Raw genomic sequence first — 17771 nt, 5'->3', positions numbered from 1 at the left:
GTTACACAGTAATTCGGGACAACACTGCAGTGCCGGTATATAGGATATCCAGTTGCCGAGATGGCCATTTATACGTGGAATATATGTTTGTTGTTATTACAGATTTCCATCACTGTGTTAGCAGGGTGAGTAAGCGGAGTTTTATTTCTGTTTAGGACATGGGAACGTTTCAACGAATATCTGGGAATAAGAAGACCCGTCGAGTACGCCGTATCAGTCCCACTCATTCTAATTCGTGTGGCCTCGTAATCGTCATTACTCATATCATAGTCGAGTCGTAAATCCATAGCGTATTATATATAAAGCCAAAGTAGCGTAGGGTTAAAGTTTAGATCTAACTGTTAATACTGAATCTTGAAATAGCACTAGATCTAACTGCCACAAATTGCCCTAACGGCTAGCATGACAGTGCCAGCTTCACCTGGCTGGAATACCATTGGCATGAGTGAATGTATTTCACTATTTGTGTCACCCATTTAAAACCGTTGACGAATCAAAGATTTAGACTGTCTGACTGGAATAGTCACAGATAGTTCACTTGCTTGGGTCCAGTCTATCATCTGTGCCCATGAGATGTTGGGACCACATCGACATGTTGAACTTGAACTGAAGTTGAAAACAGTAGATTTAGAGTGGTCCAATAAATTCTACTCTAGATCAGCAGGTGATCAGTCAGTCAGATGTCTGAGACCAACTCCAAGTAAATCTAAAGCCAACTAAAGGTGACTTAGATCTAGTTCTTTTTTGTCAAGATAAGTGGAACCCACAACTCAAAAGTCAAATGTGATATCAGTCCGGGAAACCCGTTCATGAGGCCTGAGGCCTGCTACCCCGTATGAGCACTCCTCCGCCTCACGAGGCCTCTGGAGAGCCTCATGACGCCCCCAGGGACAGAGACTCATGAAGCTCCTTGTTCACTTTTTATTCATCTCACATCTGACATATAAATTGTCGCAACGTTACATGGTGATTTTTTGTTACACACATACATGTATGTCCACTATCCATGATGAAAAGAAAAAATTCTGTCTGTTTTTTTTTACAACAATCGAGTTTTAATCAACCGATGCGCAGCGACCCATCAAATCATGGGCGCCAGTGGGTTCGCTCAATACAAGGCTGCCGCACCTAGCGGCCTGATCCGACTACGTACATGTATATATTTTTGGTGCTTTTTTCTGCGGCTCTCACCTCTCTGCGCACAAATCAGCCTCGTGAATCTGAAGTCTGGCATCTTTTTACAAAAATTTGTAACGAGAAAAATAAAATCAGTACTAACCTGATCTTACAACTTCCAAGTGCATATATTCCAAATTACTATTCCACACTGATAGAGTAGGTGGGTACTCCAGTTTGTCAGCAAAGTAATCACTTTGTAGGTATGACGGGTTCACTTTCTTCGTCAATTCCGCTGTCCGCTAACCTTTGGGCGCTTTTTCTGGAATCCCGCGACGCGACGTCACTTCACATCACACATCCATCCAGCACTTACAGACAGCGCGCAAGCTGTGAGATTTTTTGAAGCTGTGAGATTTTCAGAAAATCTCACAGCTTTTGCGGCTTAAGTTTATTTGACATATTAGCTATGGCGTATGAATGTTTATTGTAAGTAGGAAGTAGTAACCGATCTTATCAAGCAATGATTGTTCAAATACATGATGTACATTACATTCATGAGACCAGCTAACCTTGTCTCTTTTAAAGGCACATGGTCCCGGTGGTTTAGTTGAATGTGTACGCAGGCGCATGGGGCAAGTTTCCTAGAATAGAGACCTACGCTATCTACTCCTCTTTTAGCGCTTATGCTTTGACCCATTTCCCTGAGTCCGAAGAAGTCTGATCCTCTGTAGTCACTGGTCCGATCACAGTTCGGCTCATGATTCCGCTGAGGGGGATGACAACTTTAAATTGCAAACTTCTTTTGTGATGTCATATACTAAGAAGCACATATGCACGCACCCTGGCATTACTACAGACTGCGTGATGCACAGAGAAGACAAGGAAGGGAATGTTACCAAGCAACATCTACGCATTTTACTCTTGATGACAGCTCAACTTTGTCAATCTTCGTATCAATGCTAGCGGTGATCGGCAGTATCATCAACAGCACCCACCGGGACTATGCGCCTTTAATGTACATTGTATATAGTGATCACTCTGTTTGTAGCTTGGAGAAGATGATGTGGGCACAATGAACATTTTGTACCATGGGCAAACCATTCTATGGAAGTTTACAAAGTAACTATTACATTGACATATTTTATTTCAGTATGTTGTTTCATGATTACAATAGATATAAACTTTGACTTCTTTGTAGCTGAATGTAAATAGATGACCCATATCTGGTCTGCGGGATACATACTTCATAACGGGTTACAACCAATAATTCTGTCAATCAGACGGGCTTTGCCTTGAACTTTGTCCCTCAGTTCACTATACAAGTAGGTCCCTACAATGTACAATGTACATTGCACTTTGGTCTGTTTATACCTGTTGCCGGTGAGTGCCAGCGTCTACAAATGTGTACTTTTGCATTTTAAACCTCCAAAATTACATCAGTTTTCTTCTTTTGAATATTGTGAATTGTTCAAATGCATTTTATAAATATTGCAGCTATTCCATATTATTTCTGGTTTAGATATACCTGGTATATTAGCGTATATGTAGTATTATCATTATTTTGAAACCATGCTTATTTTTCATTTATTCATTTACTTATAACTATCCTAATGGTTTTATTATCTTTTCTTTTTTATTTATTTATTAATTTATCTTTTTGACAGAAGAGGAGACATCTGATTAGCAAGGAAGTGACAATGTTGCCCACAAACTCTTCTCCAGTTCGGATTGGATCTGGATTGTGCATATTATTTACATGTATTGTAGATGCATGTTCAGTTGTAAAACCTAAACAATGATGACTGATACACATGTTGTTGTTGTTGTTGTTGTTGTTGTTGTTGTTGTTGTTGTTGTTGTTGTTGTTGTTGTTGTTGATGTTGTTGATATTGTTGCATGTACTGACTGGTGCTATGCAGTTCAAATGAGTTCATAGATGCAGTGCACATTGTGCTGTATGATATCAAAAAAATCACTCTTGCATACTTTTCCTTTCACAGGTAAACTGTACATACCCACTGTAAATGGATGGCTAGTTAGAGTGTTGAAATACTGTAGTCATAGATGACTTTGTAAGTTATTTCTCTCATCTGATCTTTCACACAAACTCACTGGTTTCAATCTTAATCTGCAGGAGGGATTTCTATAAGATTTTGGGAGTACCGAGGGATGCGTCCACAAACCAGATCAAGAAGGCGTACAGGAAACTCGCCATGCAATATCATCCAGACAAAAATCCAGATGACCCTGAGGCTAACGAAAAGTTCCAAGATCTTGGTGCAGCATATGAGGTGGGATACATTGTACCTTTAATTCTTAATCGGCTAGTGATTTTCATTTGAATTTAGGGTAGTTGCATATAGAGGTAGAAAATCATAAGTTGTGATAGGGGAAGTGACCAATACATCGCCAAGAAAAACATCCAATCAGACATGGAACTTGAGTGGTTGCCTTGGTAACTTCTATTTCTCCACCTTTCATCAATTACAAACATCTGCATAAAATGGACTTCTGATTAGATGTAACTTGTCTTGCTCTCTCAAAGCAAGTTGATAATTATTAGAGTTCTATTGAAATCTTGCAGAGCTCTCATCTGAGAAGTCTTGCAAAATTACAATGAGACTGTACTCCTGTGTTAAGTGCATGGGTGGTATTTTATGCTAAGTACAATTTACCTCTTAACTGTGATAAATGTCATGCAGTCATGTACAAATGTGTTTGAGCAAGACTACCATGTATTGGCTCACATTTGTATCAAAAGTTATCTCAATACAACAGCAACAACAAAAGTAGGATACTGGATGACAACCAACAAAGCAATTTTTTTGGTTCTTTTCAAATTAAAAAAAAGAAGAAGAGTGAAATGTATGGGGAACAAACTGATTATGACTTGATAGTCACTACTGCATGTGATGCTGTAATGCTAATCTAAACCGTTTGTGTGTGTGTGTGTGTGTATGTGTGTGTTTTACATATTTTGCTTACATAAGAAAGGATGATGTTTTCTAAAGATAAGATTGTTTTACATTTCACAATAGACATACTGGTGATGCAGTCATCGTTTTGTACATACGTATTGAACCTTGAAAAGCAGGAGGATATGAGTCCATTGATCCCAATTAAGAAAACTTTACACTGCTCACTTGAACAAAGTGTCTTGTTATTCTTTTGAAGTGCACTGTACCTGTGAATGATGTAATTTTGTTGAAAGGTGAAGACTGGGGATTAGATACAGTATGATGCATTCTACAAAGTAACTTTTGTATATTAAACGTAGATGATCTTTTAATGAATGAAAATGCAGGTACAATGTACATACAGTATGTTGCTGATGCTATGTACATACAATGTACCAAGAGTTGTGGGGATTTTTGCCTCACTGTTCTGCATGAATTTTGTAGTTTCCCTTTTTACGATCAAACTCATCAATGAAATATTTTGGTCGTAATGGAGACACATGAAGAAATCACAGTACTGTAAAAGTGGAAATTTTCGCGGTGTTAAAATTTTTGCACATTTCGCGCAACCAGAAACTAGCGCGAAAATAAAAGCACGCAAATATTTTTGCTTGCCATATGTCTTGTGCGTGATGTCCTGATTCCGCGGAATTAACAACACGCGAAACTCTTCTTACCCGGCCAAGTGCGAAAAATTAGTCGCGCGAAAATATCCACTTTTACAGTTCAACTGGAAAATCAAATCATGAAATTGCAAATCACAGCTATTTGTTTGATTTGACTTGGTGTGGCAGTCAGTGCATCCATTTAGAACAGCAAGTCTGCATCTGTAGGTCATATTCCCTTTACACTTGATCACAACACTCACTCTACTCGTGACCTACAGTACTCATCTACTGAAGGAAGTGGAAGGCATGCTGTCTGTACTTTGCCTTGAAATTTGACACCACCGAGTCCCAATCCCTTATTGGTTGCATTCTGCAGTGAGATTCAAGTGCTTGTGTCTTTGAGCTGCAATGATGCAAATGATTGACTGACTCTAATTGCCAATAATTCTGCCTCACCTCCGTTAAAAAAAAAAAAAAAAAAAATGTCTTCAGATGTTCATAAAAATTCTTGTCAGACCTGTTTGCAAAAATCTAACCAAAGTGGAGAGTCACTTTGAATTTCAAATCATTGTACAACCTCAATATTTTGATAATTTGTGTTCTAATAGTCTGACTAACAAACTACCAATGGAAAGCCAAGCTGAGTAAAGAAAACTTTCCTGAAGATTCATGAGTTTGCAATGTGTTGAGATTCGTAATGTTTATCTATCGACAGTAATGATAAAGAGAGCCTAATGATAATGATGATAATAATGATAATGATATGGTTATTGATACAGTGCTAAATTCTATTTTTAAAAATGAAGAAGATAGTTTCATGGCATTGTACAAAATGTATAGTAGAGGTTACATGAACTAGACTGAATACTGGACAGTGAATATTAAAGTCTAATAAAAAAAAAGTTACCAAGAACAATCATTCCTGCATTTGTATTGAATATTGAGTAAGCACATTAGATTACTAAATCTGAAGGAATAGACTGAAATTATGAATGAATAGGGTTTTGAAACTCTCCTAAATGTGCCTTCAGTATAGTGTATACCTTGACAATCATAGTTTGATGATATTTGCGGTACATTGCACACTTTGCCCTGGAATTTCCCCACTCTCTTTTATAGTCCGTAAAACTACTGTAAGTATTGGCTTCCCACCTCCCTGGTTTAGCTGTCACACGGTGCCAATCACCACACACACACACACACACACACACACACACACACACACACACACAGGTCCAACTCTCATTCACAACAAACAGCTGGTAGGCGTGTAGGAAGATTTGGCACATGTGTTGGATTGTGATTGGTCAGAGGTCAGGAGCTAAACCTGATGAATTATTCAGTAGCACAGGGCTAAATCTCATTGGCTTTTGTGAATGCATTATTCATGACCAGTTGTCCTTATTCCCAGTACACTGTACTGGCATTCATTAGCACATGTGTATTCATGTGAGTCGAGACAGATTGTATCGGTGTGTTTCATAGTACCAAAAATAATGTGTCTGTTGGCATGTGTGTGTGTATATATTATACTAATGTCAAGTTCTTATCTATTTGTACATACACGTGTATGGTATCAACACAGCACCAGGAAATAGCTGAGGGAAAAAGTGGAAGATTATTTTTGCAGGAGAAGAGATCAGAGGAGATGATCTACACAATGTACAAATGTACTTCCATGTACATATATAGACAGATAGCTAGTTGCATAGTGCTATGATTTAACTCCAATAATTTTGTTATATTTTTGTTGTGAAATGTGCTTAATGTCAGCTTAATATCTTTAGCATCAATCACTACCAAGAAGTCACAGAAGGTCTCAAATCTACTGGGAAATAAACATGACTTTCTTGGTGCAAATATTTCTAAATTTTAATGAGATGAGGCTCCTTGTGTTCCTGAGAAGTCATATTGATCCATGACCCACTTTCTGAAATTTTAGTTGACAAAGGCATGGTTAGACAGGTTGGTTTGTAAACAATTTAGATGTACATGTATGCAGTTATGTATGGAGGTGGGAGATAATATACACTTACACGCTGGACATCTGTAAAACTAAAAGAGATGAATATTGTAGTCAAGAAAGATGGGCATGAAATTATAATCATATCCTTTAGTCACTTTGTGTGTGTGTGTGTGTGTGTGTGTGTGTGTGTGTGTGTGTGTGTACACATGTGCAGACTGATGTGAGTGCATGTTATATACAATTGTAGTGCATAATTATGCATGTGAATTGTCTGTTTGTAAACAATATTTATAAAATCATATTAGAAGGTGGGGAAGTTTAAAGGAGCTTCATGTATGTGACCTAATCAAGAAACTATGCGTGAAATTAACATACATTCCTGTACATTTTGTATCCTTATTCACAGAGCTCTGTACATTTTGCTAATGGGGATCATTCCTGTCATGCATGTGCTGTAGATGCTTTGTTCAGGCATGGGGTTTTACCTCACTATTCGTTAAAAAAAACCACACACATAAGAAATACAAACAAACAAATAGACAAACAAACAAAGAGATCATCTAAGAGACTTTCTCTTTGTCTTTCCCCTGGACAGGTTCTGTCAGATGAAGACAAGAGGAGAACATATGATGCAAGAGGAGAGGAAGGTCTGAAGGACATGGGTCACGGGGGTCACGGGGACCCTTTCTCCAGGTGAGTATCATGATAGACCAGGGGAACCAAAGCCCAAAATATGGATTGAGTGAAAGCAGCAATATTAGTAGAATGCGTCGGTGAAAGTTTGAGGAAAATTTGACAATCCATTCAAAAGTTATGAGTTTTTAAAGTTTGGATGCCATCATTGCTAGATAAGGAGACTACAGTCTGTATGTACACTACACTTTGTGATGTCATTATGGACAACAGTATGAAACAAATATAAGGAGAATTCTTCTTTTTTTTCATGAAAAGAACACATTCCATTGACTTTTTACGGACATGATATGATGAGGGTAATATTATTCCTCCTTTCTGATGAGGTAAGTCAAGTGCTCTTTATTATGCTCGAAAAGTGAAAATATGTTGAATTTTCTTTATATTTTCTTTATCGTTCTACACATGTGACACCACAAGCTGAAGTACATGTACAATTGTCTTCTCATCCAGTGATGGTGACACAGACATTTCAAAAATTAATTTAACTTTTGAACGGATTGTCCAAATTTCCTCAGATGATCACTGATGTACACGTTCTACTTATACTGCTGCTTTCTGTCAATCCACATTTATATTTGGGCTTTGGTTTCCTGTAACTTCTAGTTGATGGTAGGTTGTTTCTTTTTTCTTTTCTTTTCTTTTTTGTAATTCCCCAAACTTGAATGGTAAACATTCTGGAGGTATGGACAGCATGTGCTGGTTACATATGTTATCATATTGATCAAGTGCCAATTTCATGTTTGCATTTTTTATGCAGATGTTCAAACAGGAGTTGAACTCACAAGGTTCAAGGAAATGTTTGAAAACTGATAGCAGACCTATCAAAATTGATGTAGACCTACAAAGTTCGGCCACTGTTGGATACGTTGTATGTAATCAGGTTAAACAGTGAAATTTAAACTAAAATGGGAAATACCTACATGTGTAACTTTGTTTGAGGTGTCATCCTAATAAAAGGTGGTAACAGATGAAGATCTTGTATAATCCTTTCAAGAGGTTAAACATGGTATTCTGACAATATTCATGTGAACAGGATTTATAATTGCTACTACAACATTGTTTGAAAGGGTAGGCAGTTACTGAAATGTGATCATAAGAATGATAATTTTTGTGCATTGGCTGTACATCGATAGAATTCCAACCATGCAAATGCTTTTAACTAGGACAATAGTCAGTCTTTGGTAACAATTTTTGCATAGAGTAAAATGCACTTTTCATAACAGAAATGACATGTACCTCGGTATTGCATACAATGTAAAGATCCTGACAAAATGTTTATGCTTTTGTATGCTCTGTGAAGATTTTTTTATTATTATTATTATTCTCACAGAATCATTTTCTTTGAAATACATTTGAAAATATGGATGATTCAGATATAATCACCATCCTTTAAATGTCTTTGATACTCATTGATTATTATCTTTGAATAATTTTTTACATGTAAGAAACTATGTATTCAAAGATAATAATCAATTCACTATTCAGCGTCAGTTATAGGGGAAATCCACCCTGAAAATGAGTTAGTGTGGATAGAAGTGAAAAAAAAAAGATGAGAGGAACTGCACAGTGAAAGTTTGCACAAATTCTGATGAAAAAAAGTTGTAAGAATGTTTTGATTTTTTTTAATAGTTTTGATCAATCAAGCACAAATTGGCAACTTTGTGAAGTAATATTGTGAGCTCACTTTCCATTTGCCCTTTGCATGAAATTCAATAAAACTTTTTTTTAGAAATTAGATTAATAATGAGGGAATATTCAATTTATTATGTAACTTTCCATGCAGTGCTCGTATAAAATTAAATATTTATAATGATTGTATTAGGTTGTGTGAATGATGTAATTTACTCAGATGGGAAAATGAAACTTTCTTGTCTTATAGTACAGAGCAAATAGAAGGTGGGCTCAGGTGTGATATCACAGAAATACCAGTTTGTGTTTGATCATAACTAAAGAGAAGAAAAAAAAATCACTCTCTCAGTTTTCATCAGAATTTACTCAAACTTTCACATTCCTGTTCTTGTAATTTCTCCACTTCTATCTAAACAAAAACTAATGTTAAGGATGGATTTTTCCTTTAGAATAGACCATTCACGGTAAAAGCAAAGCTCAATATTCATTAATTTCTCCATTTTCATCCCTAGCTTCTTCGGAGACTTTCACTTTGCCTTCGGTGGTCAGGGCCACCAGAGAAATCATGACATCCCTAGAGGCGATGACATCACAATTGACCTTGATGTCACCCTTGAAGAACTCTACACCGGCAACTTTGTGGAGGTTTGGCTATATATCGTTATTACACACACACATCCTGTATAGATGTAGTTCACCAGCTTTTTGTAATAAACATTGCTTGGAAGGGCTGGTTTCGTGGTTACACATTTCAAACTATGAATTACCGGTATTGCTTCAACATGTTACTGTATTGATTCAAAATGTTACTGTATTGATTCTTGGGTAATGGTGCAAGATTCAAGTCCATACATATTTAAAATCAATACTTCAGGCAGACTGTTATTGATATACAGGGGCGGATCCAGGACTTCTGTAAAGGGGGGGCGTGACTAATATTTCTGGTGGCACTTCCGGGTTTCATTTCATATTTTTTCTTTTTATTTCTTTTGTTTTTCACGAAAAATAAAGGGGGGGGGGTGTGCGCCGGTTGCGCCCCCCTCTGGATCCGCCACTGATATAGACATGATGTATTGTAGCCTGAGTAACTGTCAAACAAGGACTCATCTGATCTGTGGTCTGTGCATAAAAAGTTATGGTTGATATCGAACTATTAAGATCAACCATAACTCGCTTTCTGCCAATCAGAAAGAAGTATTCAGGACTAGAGTTTGGTTTATGTTTAACAGCAAAGGTAACTTTTTATGCAACAGGTCCTTAGTTAACAAATTCATTCACCTTGATGATGTAATATTGTTCATGTAATTAGAAAGTTAAGAAGTTTTTGGTGTGGCAGTTAAAAAGATGTTTTTACCTTTCATATTGAGAATAGTCATATTCAACAGAAATGTTTTCAGAGCAATGAGGAATCGCCGTAGAAAGTAAAAGCAGAGTACACTCCATCTCAGTTTCCTCATCTCAGTTTTGTTCTCATGATGTTCTGGTGCTATCATGAATTTGAAAGGATCAAATTTGTAGGGTGGTTCATTCAAAACTCAACTTTGTTCAACTTTGCCCCCCTCCCACCCCCTTCCCCTCACCCTCCCAGGTTGTACGTTACAAGCCAGTGGCCAGAGAAGCGCCTGGAAAGAGGAAATGCAACTGTCGACAAGAGATGCAGACCGTCCAGCTCGGGCCCGGTCGATTCCAGATGACACAGCGAGAGGTCTGCGACGACTGTCCCAACGTGTCGTAAGTACCAATGTGCCCTCCACAACTCTTCTCCCTGGCTAGTGTGAAATCTCATTTAACCTTGTATGATGTTAAATCATTTCTATCATATTTATATTAATATGTTCAATGAGAGAGTTCATCCATTTTGATTATTTGTGTGTTTTCTACACTTTACTTCCATATATGTTATGTAGTGCTCTCTTTCTCATAACATGTAGAAAGAAAGTAAAACTTTTAAATATTTTCTTGTTTGATTTTCCTAAAATGTGCTCTGCCGTAAAGGTCATTTTATGTCCCTAGTAAGCAGACCACTCAAAAACGATGTATAATGTTATTTTTGGCTGTTGTTTGTAGTGAAAGAAGATAATTCTAGACAGCATACCACAACATTTAGATAATAAAGCAAATGGATATTCGTACACACAATATTTTTAGGCATCAATTGCAAAGAAATTGAAAGGTACACGTTGAACTAGACGAAAGTGAGAGAACTTTTTTAAGAGGTATTATTTGTTGCTGCCAAACTGACTTTGATGCAATTTGTGTCAAATAAGCTATACCTAAAAATTTTGTTATTATAAAGTTTGAAATTATTGAATTGAAATGTTGAGGCCCTGCAGAGGATGCTAGTGTTTTTAAACTCACAGAAAGTCACTGCGTTTGATTTTCAGCTTTGTCAATGAGGAAAAGCTGCTAGAGGTTGAAATCGAACCAGGCATGCATGATGGCCAGGAGTATCCCTTTGTAGCAGAAGGTAAGTCTGAGCAACAGTATGTCCTTCCCCAAAAGAAAGAAAGAAGAATAAGTAGAAAAAATGCACAGCTGTGTTTCAATTTCTATTTCTCAGGCAATTGCTCACTGCCTCTCATTCAGATTGAAAATTTACCAGGGGTGCCACTGAGCTGAAGTATCTACCCTACAAAAATTATGACATCTTTTTCACCCTTTCCTCACCTGACAGTTATGAAATACATCTTACTCTCGTTGCAAATGTCCATGGAGATATAGAGGGGTATCTTACCCTCAATTCATTTTGGACCTTTACAAATTATTGCAGTATTTTCACCTTTTGTTTCAAAACAATCTGAAGATACCTGCAATGTAAACCGAAAATGTTCTATGGAGCCATAAAAACATTTTTATCCCAGACCTGTTAAAGTCACATATATTTTTTCTATTCCCACTAACAGTGGCACAATTAATTCCAGATTTAATAAAAAACAAACAAACAAACAAACAAACAAAACAAAACAAAACAAAACAAGAATTCAGTGTGCACTGCCACAGTGATCTTTTATATTCTGGTCATTTCAACATATCAATTAAATCAATGATTGTGCCAAAGGTCAGTACATACAATGTACATTAGAGCATATACTTCTTACAGGCATGAATAGAACAGGAATGTTTAGTCCTACAGGTTTTCCATAATGCAGCAATGTCTATAAAGCTATCAAAGCAAATGCTGGAGAAATGTTGTAGATAATGAGGAATAATTCAAGATTTCTTTTTTTTTTTTTGTATCTTTCAGTCAGTTCTCAAGTTCAGTTTTCAGGATAGTCTGTGACACATTTAAGTTTTGAACACATTCAGTCATTCCAAGTTGGCTGTTGCCATGGTAATGACAACAATTTTGATAACTAGTATCTAATGATGAAATCCTGTATGGAGGTGGTCCTTGAATGGAAGGATGAAGGCATTCCATGCAGTTCATGTCATTGCCTCTTAGATGTCTGCATGGTTTTCTACCTTGCTTAGTTTCCATGGTTACATAGATTTTTGTCCTTGTTTGGTATTATGCACATATCCCAAGTAGCAACATTTCCAGCAGCTGTATCCAGTCGCAATAATAAATATCTTACTTCGTCAGCAAAACTATAATTGTATCTAATTACGGTCAAATCTATAATTGCATGTGGTTACTGGTACATATATCTGTGACAGTATTGGTTGTGAACCTGCAGATGGTGAACTACAGCTGTGTGTAGAAAGTAAACAAATTGTCTTATTTCTGTAATGCATTCAGATTTTGCACTTAAATCATTCACAAAAGATTGCCTTAACAACCACAAAGCATGCCAAATCCTTGTACTACCTAGCAACAACTGATTGACCGCTAAGTGCATCTGTATCAGTCAGTAAATGGTATCAATGAGACACATTGAAAAAAAAAAGAATTACCATTACATCCACTTAGATAAAGAATGATAAGTGATGTTTGTTTGTTTGTGGTCTTGAAAACATGTCCACAGTGCTGATGCTGAGCGCAATATTTGTGTGAATATGTTTCCTTTCATTGCATATTCCTCATACTCATTATTTCGTGCTCTTTTTGTTTGAACAGGAGAACCTCATATAGATGGTGAGCCTGGAGATCTCAGATTTAAAATCATCACATTAAAGTGAGTATAGCTCAGTCTCATTTGTTGTCTTTTACTCGATGTATCTAAACCGCTGCCGCATTTGTGAGATACCTGGTACTGGTTTATGAGTTACTGGTTTATAAATTGTCAAAGCTTTCAGCTTTGACGTTTTCAAACATTTCTTGACATTTACTGGCAAAACGTAACACCAAATCTAGTGAAATTTGAATAACAGCAGTCTAAATGAATGTATCAAAAACTTGTCATCAAAATATGTTTAAGAAACTGGGAAAGTGGTATTGAGCCCTCATGTGGCTGTAACAAGAGAGTCTTTCACTGTTGAAAGTATTTATTTTGTATTTTTACCAGTATCCTTGGTGGAATAGCAGGCTTCTGTGAATGCCAAGTTGTTTCATCTACCATTCTCCTAGGTATTATAAGGCTTCATGAAGAGTCACATGGGCAGTCCGTCTGGTAGATGAATTATTACTGACAACTCCACCCATCGTGCTTATATTTGTGAAAGCTGATATAGTCCCTCGTGAAGTCAGACATCAGAGTAAACTTTTGGCTGTGCCAGGAATCTTTGTGTGATTATGACCACAATGATGTCGCTCTACAGCCGTGATTTGGTAGAACTACGTATCTCGATTTTTGGACATTTTTTGTTTTTTGGCTTGGTGAGTTTTTTATACGTAACATCATGCTTAGTATGTTAAAATATATCATAAATCTGTAATTTTTAAAATAAGATTCTCAAATTTTAAGGTTTTGGGGTAAAAATGATGTCATTGAGCTGGCAGAACTACGTAACTTGAGATACGTAGCAGGTAACTGCTATAGTTACGTGGTTTTGCCTGATTGTACTCTTTCATTGAGGCAGCTTGAGTGGCTGGCAGAACTACGTATCTCAAGTTCCGATCTGTACGCATATGTCGTATTTGTACACAATCTATGGGATTCTCATGATCAAGCAGAAGTACATATCTTTTAAAAAAATCTAAAATTTCTCTAAATATGTGGCAATGAGCATGTATTTTCAGTTAGATAAAACATAAAAGTTTTCTTTTCGTTATAGAACACAATTCCAAGTTACGTAAATCACTCTATGTAAAACGGCAGGCCTTTAAAATTTAAACGTGAATATCTCAAAATCGCTTCAAATGAGATACATGTACGTAGTTTTGCCTGATCATGGCCGCCCATCTGTGGGTTGGGCCAGGGAGTTGTCATAAATTGAGTGGCATTCAAGGAGTTCAAAGTAATAAACATGGTATTTCTGTTCTCTTTTGTAATGTGCAAATCGAAATGAAATGAAAAGAAAATGAGGTCCTCTTATACACAGTAGCGCATGTTATTTTCCTTTCTTTTAATCTCGCATGTTTGATATTTCAAATTAAGTACTCCGTTGGAGCCTTGTTCAAGCTTGTGTTTCTATTTTTTGCTGTTATAAGTGTAAAGTTCATATTGCATTTAAATTTACTGCTCCAATTCAAAGCACACACATTCATTGTTGCCAGTACATTGAAAGAGAGAGCAAAGTGCAGCAGGGGGCAGTCTTTTTAGCTGTGAGAGTGCTAGACCTGACTACTGACGTGCTCTTTAGTCAAAGCACCTGGCCAACCTATAGTTAAGCACATTTAACCCACTGAGGACGGACTAATTTTGCTACAACACGCATTTCCCATAGACACCTGCCCGAATATACCCAGGACTCGTCCTCAACGAGTTAAAGGGACTGTACAATACTGGTTGAGGTGGGGATTCATGTTTTGAACATTCCTAAGTGAGATAATGAGAAACCTCTATTGAAATATGAAAGAGCGTGTAATTTTAAAAAGGATTCAACTTTTATTTGATGAAAATTGGTTTTCAAATGGCTGAGATATCCAAAAAAAAGTGATGATAATAAAAGGCAACAGGCCACACCTTTTATTAGGATCTCTTTGTTTCACCTCGTTTTTGAATATCTCAGCCAATTCAAAACCGATTTTCATCAAATAAACTTTTGATACCCTTAGAATTGCATGCTCTTTGGCATCTCATAGAGTGGTATCTGAATATCTCGCAAAACGGTGTAAGCTAAATCCTCACCTCAACCAGAACTGTACACACCCTCTAACTTCCCGACAGTGCCAAGCATGACTTCAAGGGAGACCAATAGCTCCTTTTCCATATCTATAACACCTTCCTGGTTGGACACTTTGGAGAATATTTTGTATATCAGCAGCAGTGTTTAGTGGATTTTGTCAGCTGATAAATCTGGAATTGCTCATCCCCTGTGAGTACTTCATGCTGTTACCTGGTTGTATGCTCTTCCCTTCCTCACAGGCATCCACTCTTTGAGAGAAGAGGTGACGACTTGTACACCAACGTCACGATATCATTAATCGACGCCCTCACAGGGTTCGAAATGGAAATCAAGCATTTAGACGGCCATAAAGTAAGTTCTAGTTCTCAATGTTTCTGTCTGTATGTCTGTCTGTCTGTCTATTTCTGTGTAATATATAGATTATGCATACACACACACACACACAAACAAACAAACAAACAAGCAAACACATATACCAGCACACACACAAACATAGAATTTGGTTGTTTCTGTCTGTAGCAGGTGTTCTTTGAATGTTCTGAAGTGCTTCAAAATGAGTTTTTAGTTTATTATTGGTTTTCTTGAACAAAGCAGTAACCTTCAGGCAAGGCTTACAACACTCTTTTGTTTTTAGAATACCAGCTATGCTTTTGTACTGATGGTCACTTTCATTTCTGCTATGTGGTAATAGTACAAAACAACACCTGAAGTACACTGTATATTCCTAAATTTTGTTCATATTAAGCTACATATCTCATTCATTGATTTCTTCATTTCCATATCACAAGATAATTGTACAGTTAATGGTACCCATCCCAGATTGCTTACATCATAATTTTGTATTTGTATTTGTACAATTTCTCTCTCCCTTTCATCCAGGTGAAAGTAGTCCGAGAAAAGGTCACATGGCCTGGAGCTAAGATGAGGAAAAAGGGTGAAGGAATGCCAAACTATGAAAACAACAACGTCAAGGGAACATTAATAGTCACGTTTGATGTCTCTTTCCCAAAGGGAGAGCTTACAGAAGAACAAAGAGAAAGTAAGTGGAATGCACTCTGTTTATTGGGAAAACAAAAAAAGAAACTGCTGGTATATTAAAACGATTGAGCTTCATTGTCATGTGTCAGAGCTCAGTATCAAACACTCGAGAGAAAGATATTTCATATCTATTGATAGTATGCTTTTACTTGTGTGGTTTGCATCGTAGTAGACGATTTACCCGTCCTATGCTCTGTGGTAGATCTGCTCCACTTTTGTTCATTTTAGCAGCATCACTAATTGGTCTGCAGACATCCTCTAGTGCATTTCTGCTTCAGGTATAAGATGGCTGGAGTAAAAATCAAACGAAGAGGATAATAAATGTTTTACTAACCTCAGACACTTATGAAAAAAAAACGAAGAGATCATGGAAGGAAACATGTTTAAGGCTCTATGTCAACTGAAATAGGATTTGTTTTGTGTGTGTGTGTGATATTTGTGTTCAAATCCAAAAAATGGTGCCCAAACTCTTGGAACACAGTGGAAATAGGCACAGTCGTGTTCCTCACATTATCCATTACAAAAAATTAAAAAAAAAAGAAAATAAAATAAAATAGAATAAATAAATAAATAAAAGATAATATTATTATTATTATTTTCAGATACAGACTTTTCCTGTGTTATGTTTTTTATGGTTTACTAAACTAGAAATTCTTTCACATGCCATCTCCCTACTATTTTTCTCTCCAGGTCTGCAGACATTACTAAACCAGGAGTCCTCGCAAACAGTATACAATGGACTTCAAGGCTACTAGCAGTCATCACAGTTACCAAGTTGTAGATATATTTTACCTTAAATGATATCCTATTTTCTCACTTTGTCCTAGGTACAGCTAGCAGCTTCACAGTTTGTTTATTTGTTTGTTTGTTTTAATCAATATCTGTGCACTCTGCATTTCCAAAAGGGGTATGACTTTATTCAAGTTTAGCTTGGTGTTGCATGTACCTTATTTCTATCCTTGTTGATAATGTTTACATAAAGCTATACTATAAATCCTCTCACCCATTGCAGTATGTTGTATAGCAAGTCCTCTGTAATATAAATTGATAAGATTAATGTAGATTGAGAAGAAAATAAAGGAAAGGAAATTGTCACTTTGAAATCTACCACCTTGTCATTTGAGGATTGTCATGATGTCACACCCAACATCACAGTTGAGAAAAAAAATCGGAAAAGAAAAGTAATGAAATAGTTAAAGGACAAGTTCACCTTCATAGACATGTGGGTTGAGTGAATGCAGCAATATTAGTAGAACACATCAGTGAGAGTTTGAGCAAAATCGGACAATCCGTTAAAAAGTTATGAATTTTTGAAGTTTTTGCTCAGTCAGGACTGGATGAAAAGACTACTATAGCTTGTGATGTCACATGAGTACAACGATATAAAGAAAGAATAAAGAAAATTCAACATATTTCCATTTTTCTCGCATAACAAAAGAACACTCGACTTCTCTCTTTCAAAAGGCAGGGGGAATAATATTACCCTTAACATACGTCAGTAGCAAGTCGAAGGAATGTGCGCTCTATTCAAAAAGTAAAGTTTTGAGAAATTCTCTTTTTATTTTCCTTATATAGTTGTACGCATGTGAC

General features: G+C 36.7%; 1 protein-coding gene across 1 annotated transcript; it reads left to right on the top strand.

The window, feature by feature from the left end:
• Window positions 1-4: 4 nt before the first annotated feature.
• LOC139709009 (dnaJ homolog subfamily B member 11-like) lies at window positions 5-17002 on the top strand. Its single transcript, XM_071620977.1, has 10 exons — window positions 5-125; window positions 3254-3410; window positions 7246-7343; window positions 9488-9620; window positions 10564-10706; window positions 11360-11442; window positions 13033-13090; window positions 15383-15494; window positions 16023-16182; window positions 16872-17002. Exons 1-10 carry the CDS (start codon window positions 61-63, stop codon window positions 16934-16936), a joined length of 1074 nt encoding a protein of 357 aa, XP_071477078.1. The 5' UTR covers window positions 5-60; the 3' UTR covers window positions 16937-17002.
• The last annotated feature ends 769 nt before the right edge of the window (window positions 17003-17771 follow it).

The sequence above is a fragment of the Diadema antillarum genome, unplaced genomic scaffold (genome assembly GCF_040938485.1).
Source record: "Diadema antillarum isolate AM-2024a unplaced genomic scaffold, OU_Dant_1.0 seq00001398_RagTag, whole genome shotgun sequence".
NCBI lineage: Eukaryota > Metazoa > Echinodermata > Echinoidea > Diadematoida > Diadematidae > Diadema > Diadema antillarum.
Note: the sequence above shows the minus strand (reverse complement) of the source record. Positions and strands in the feature narration are given on the sequence as shown.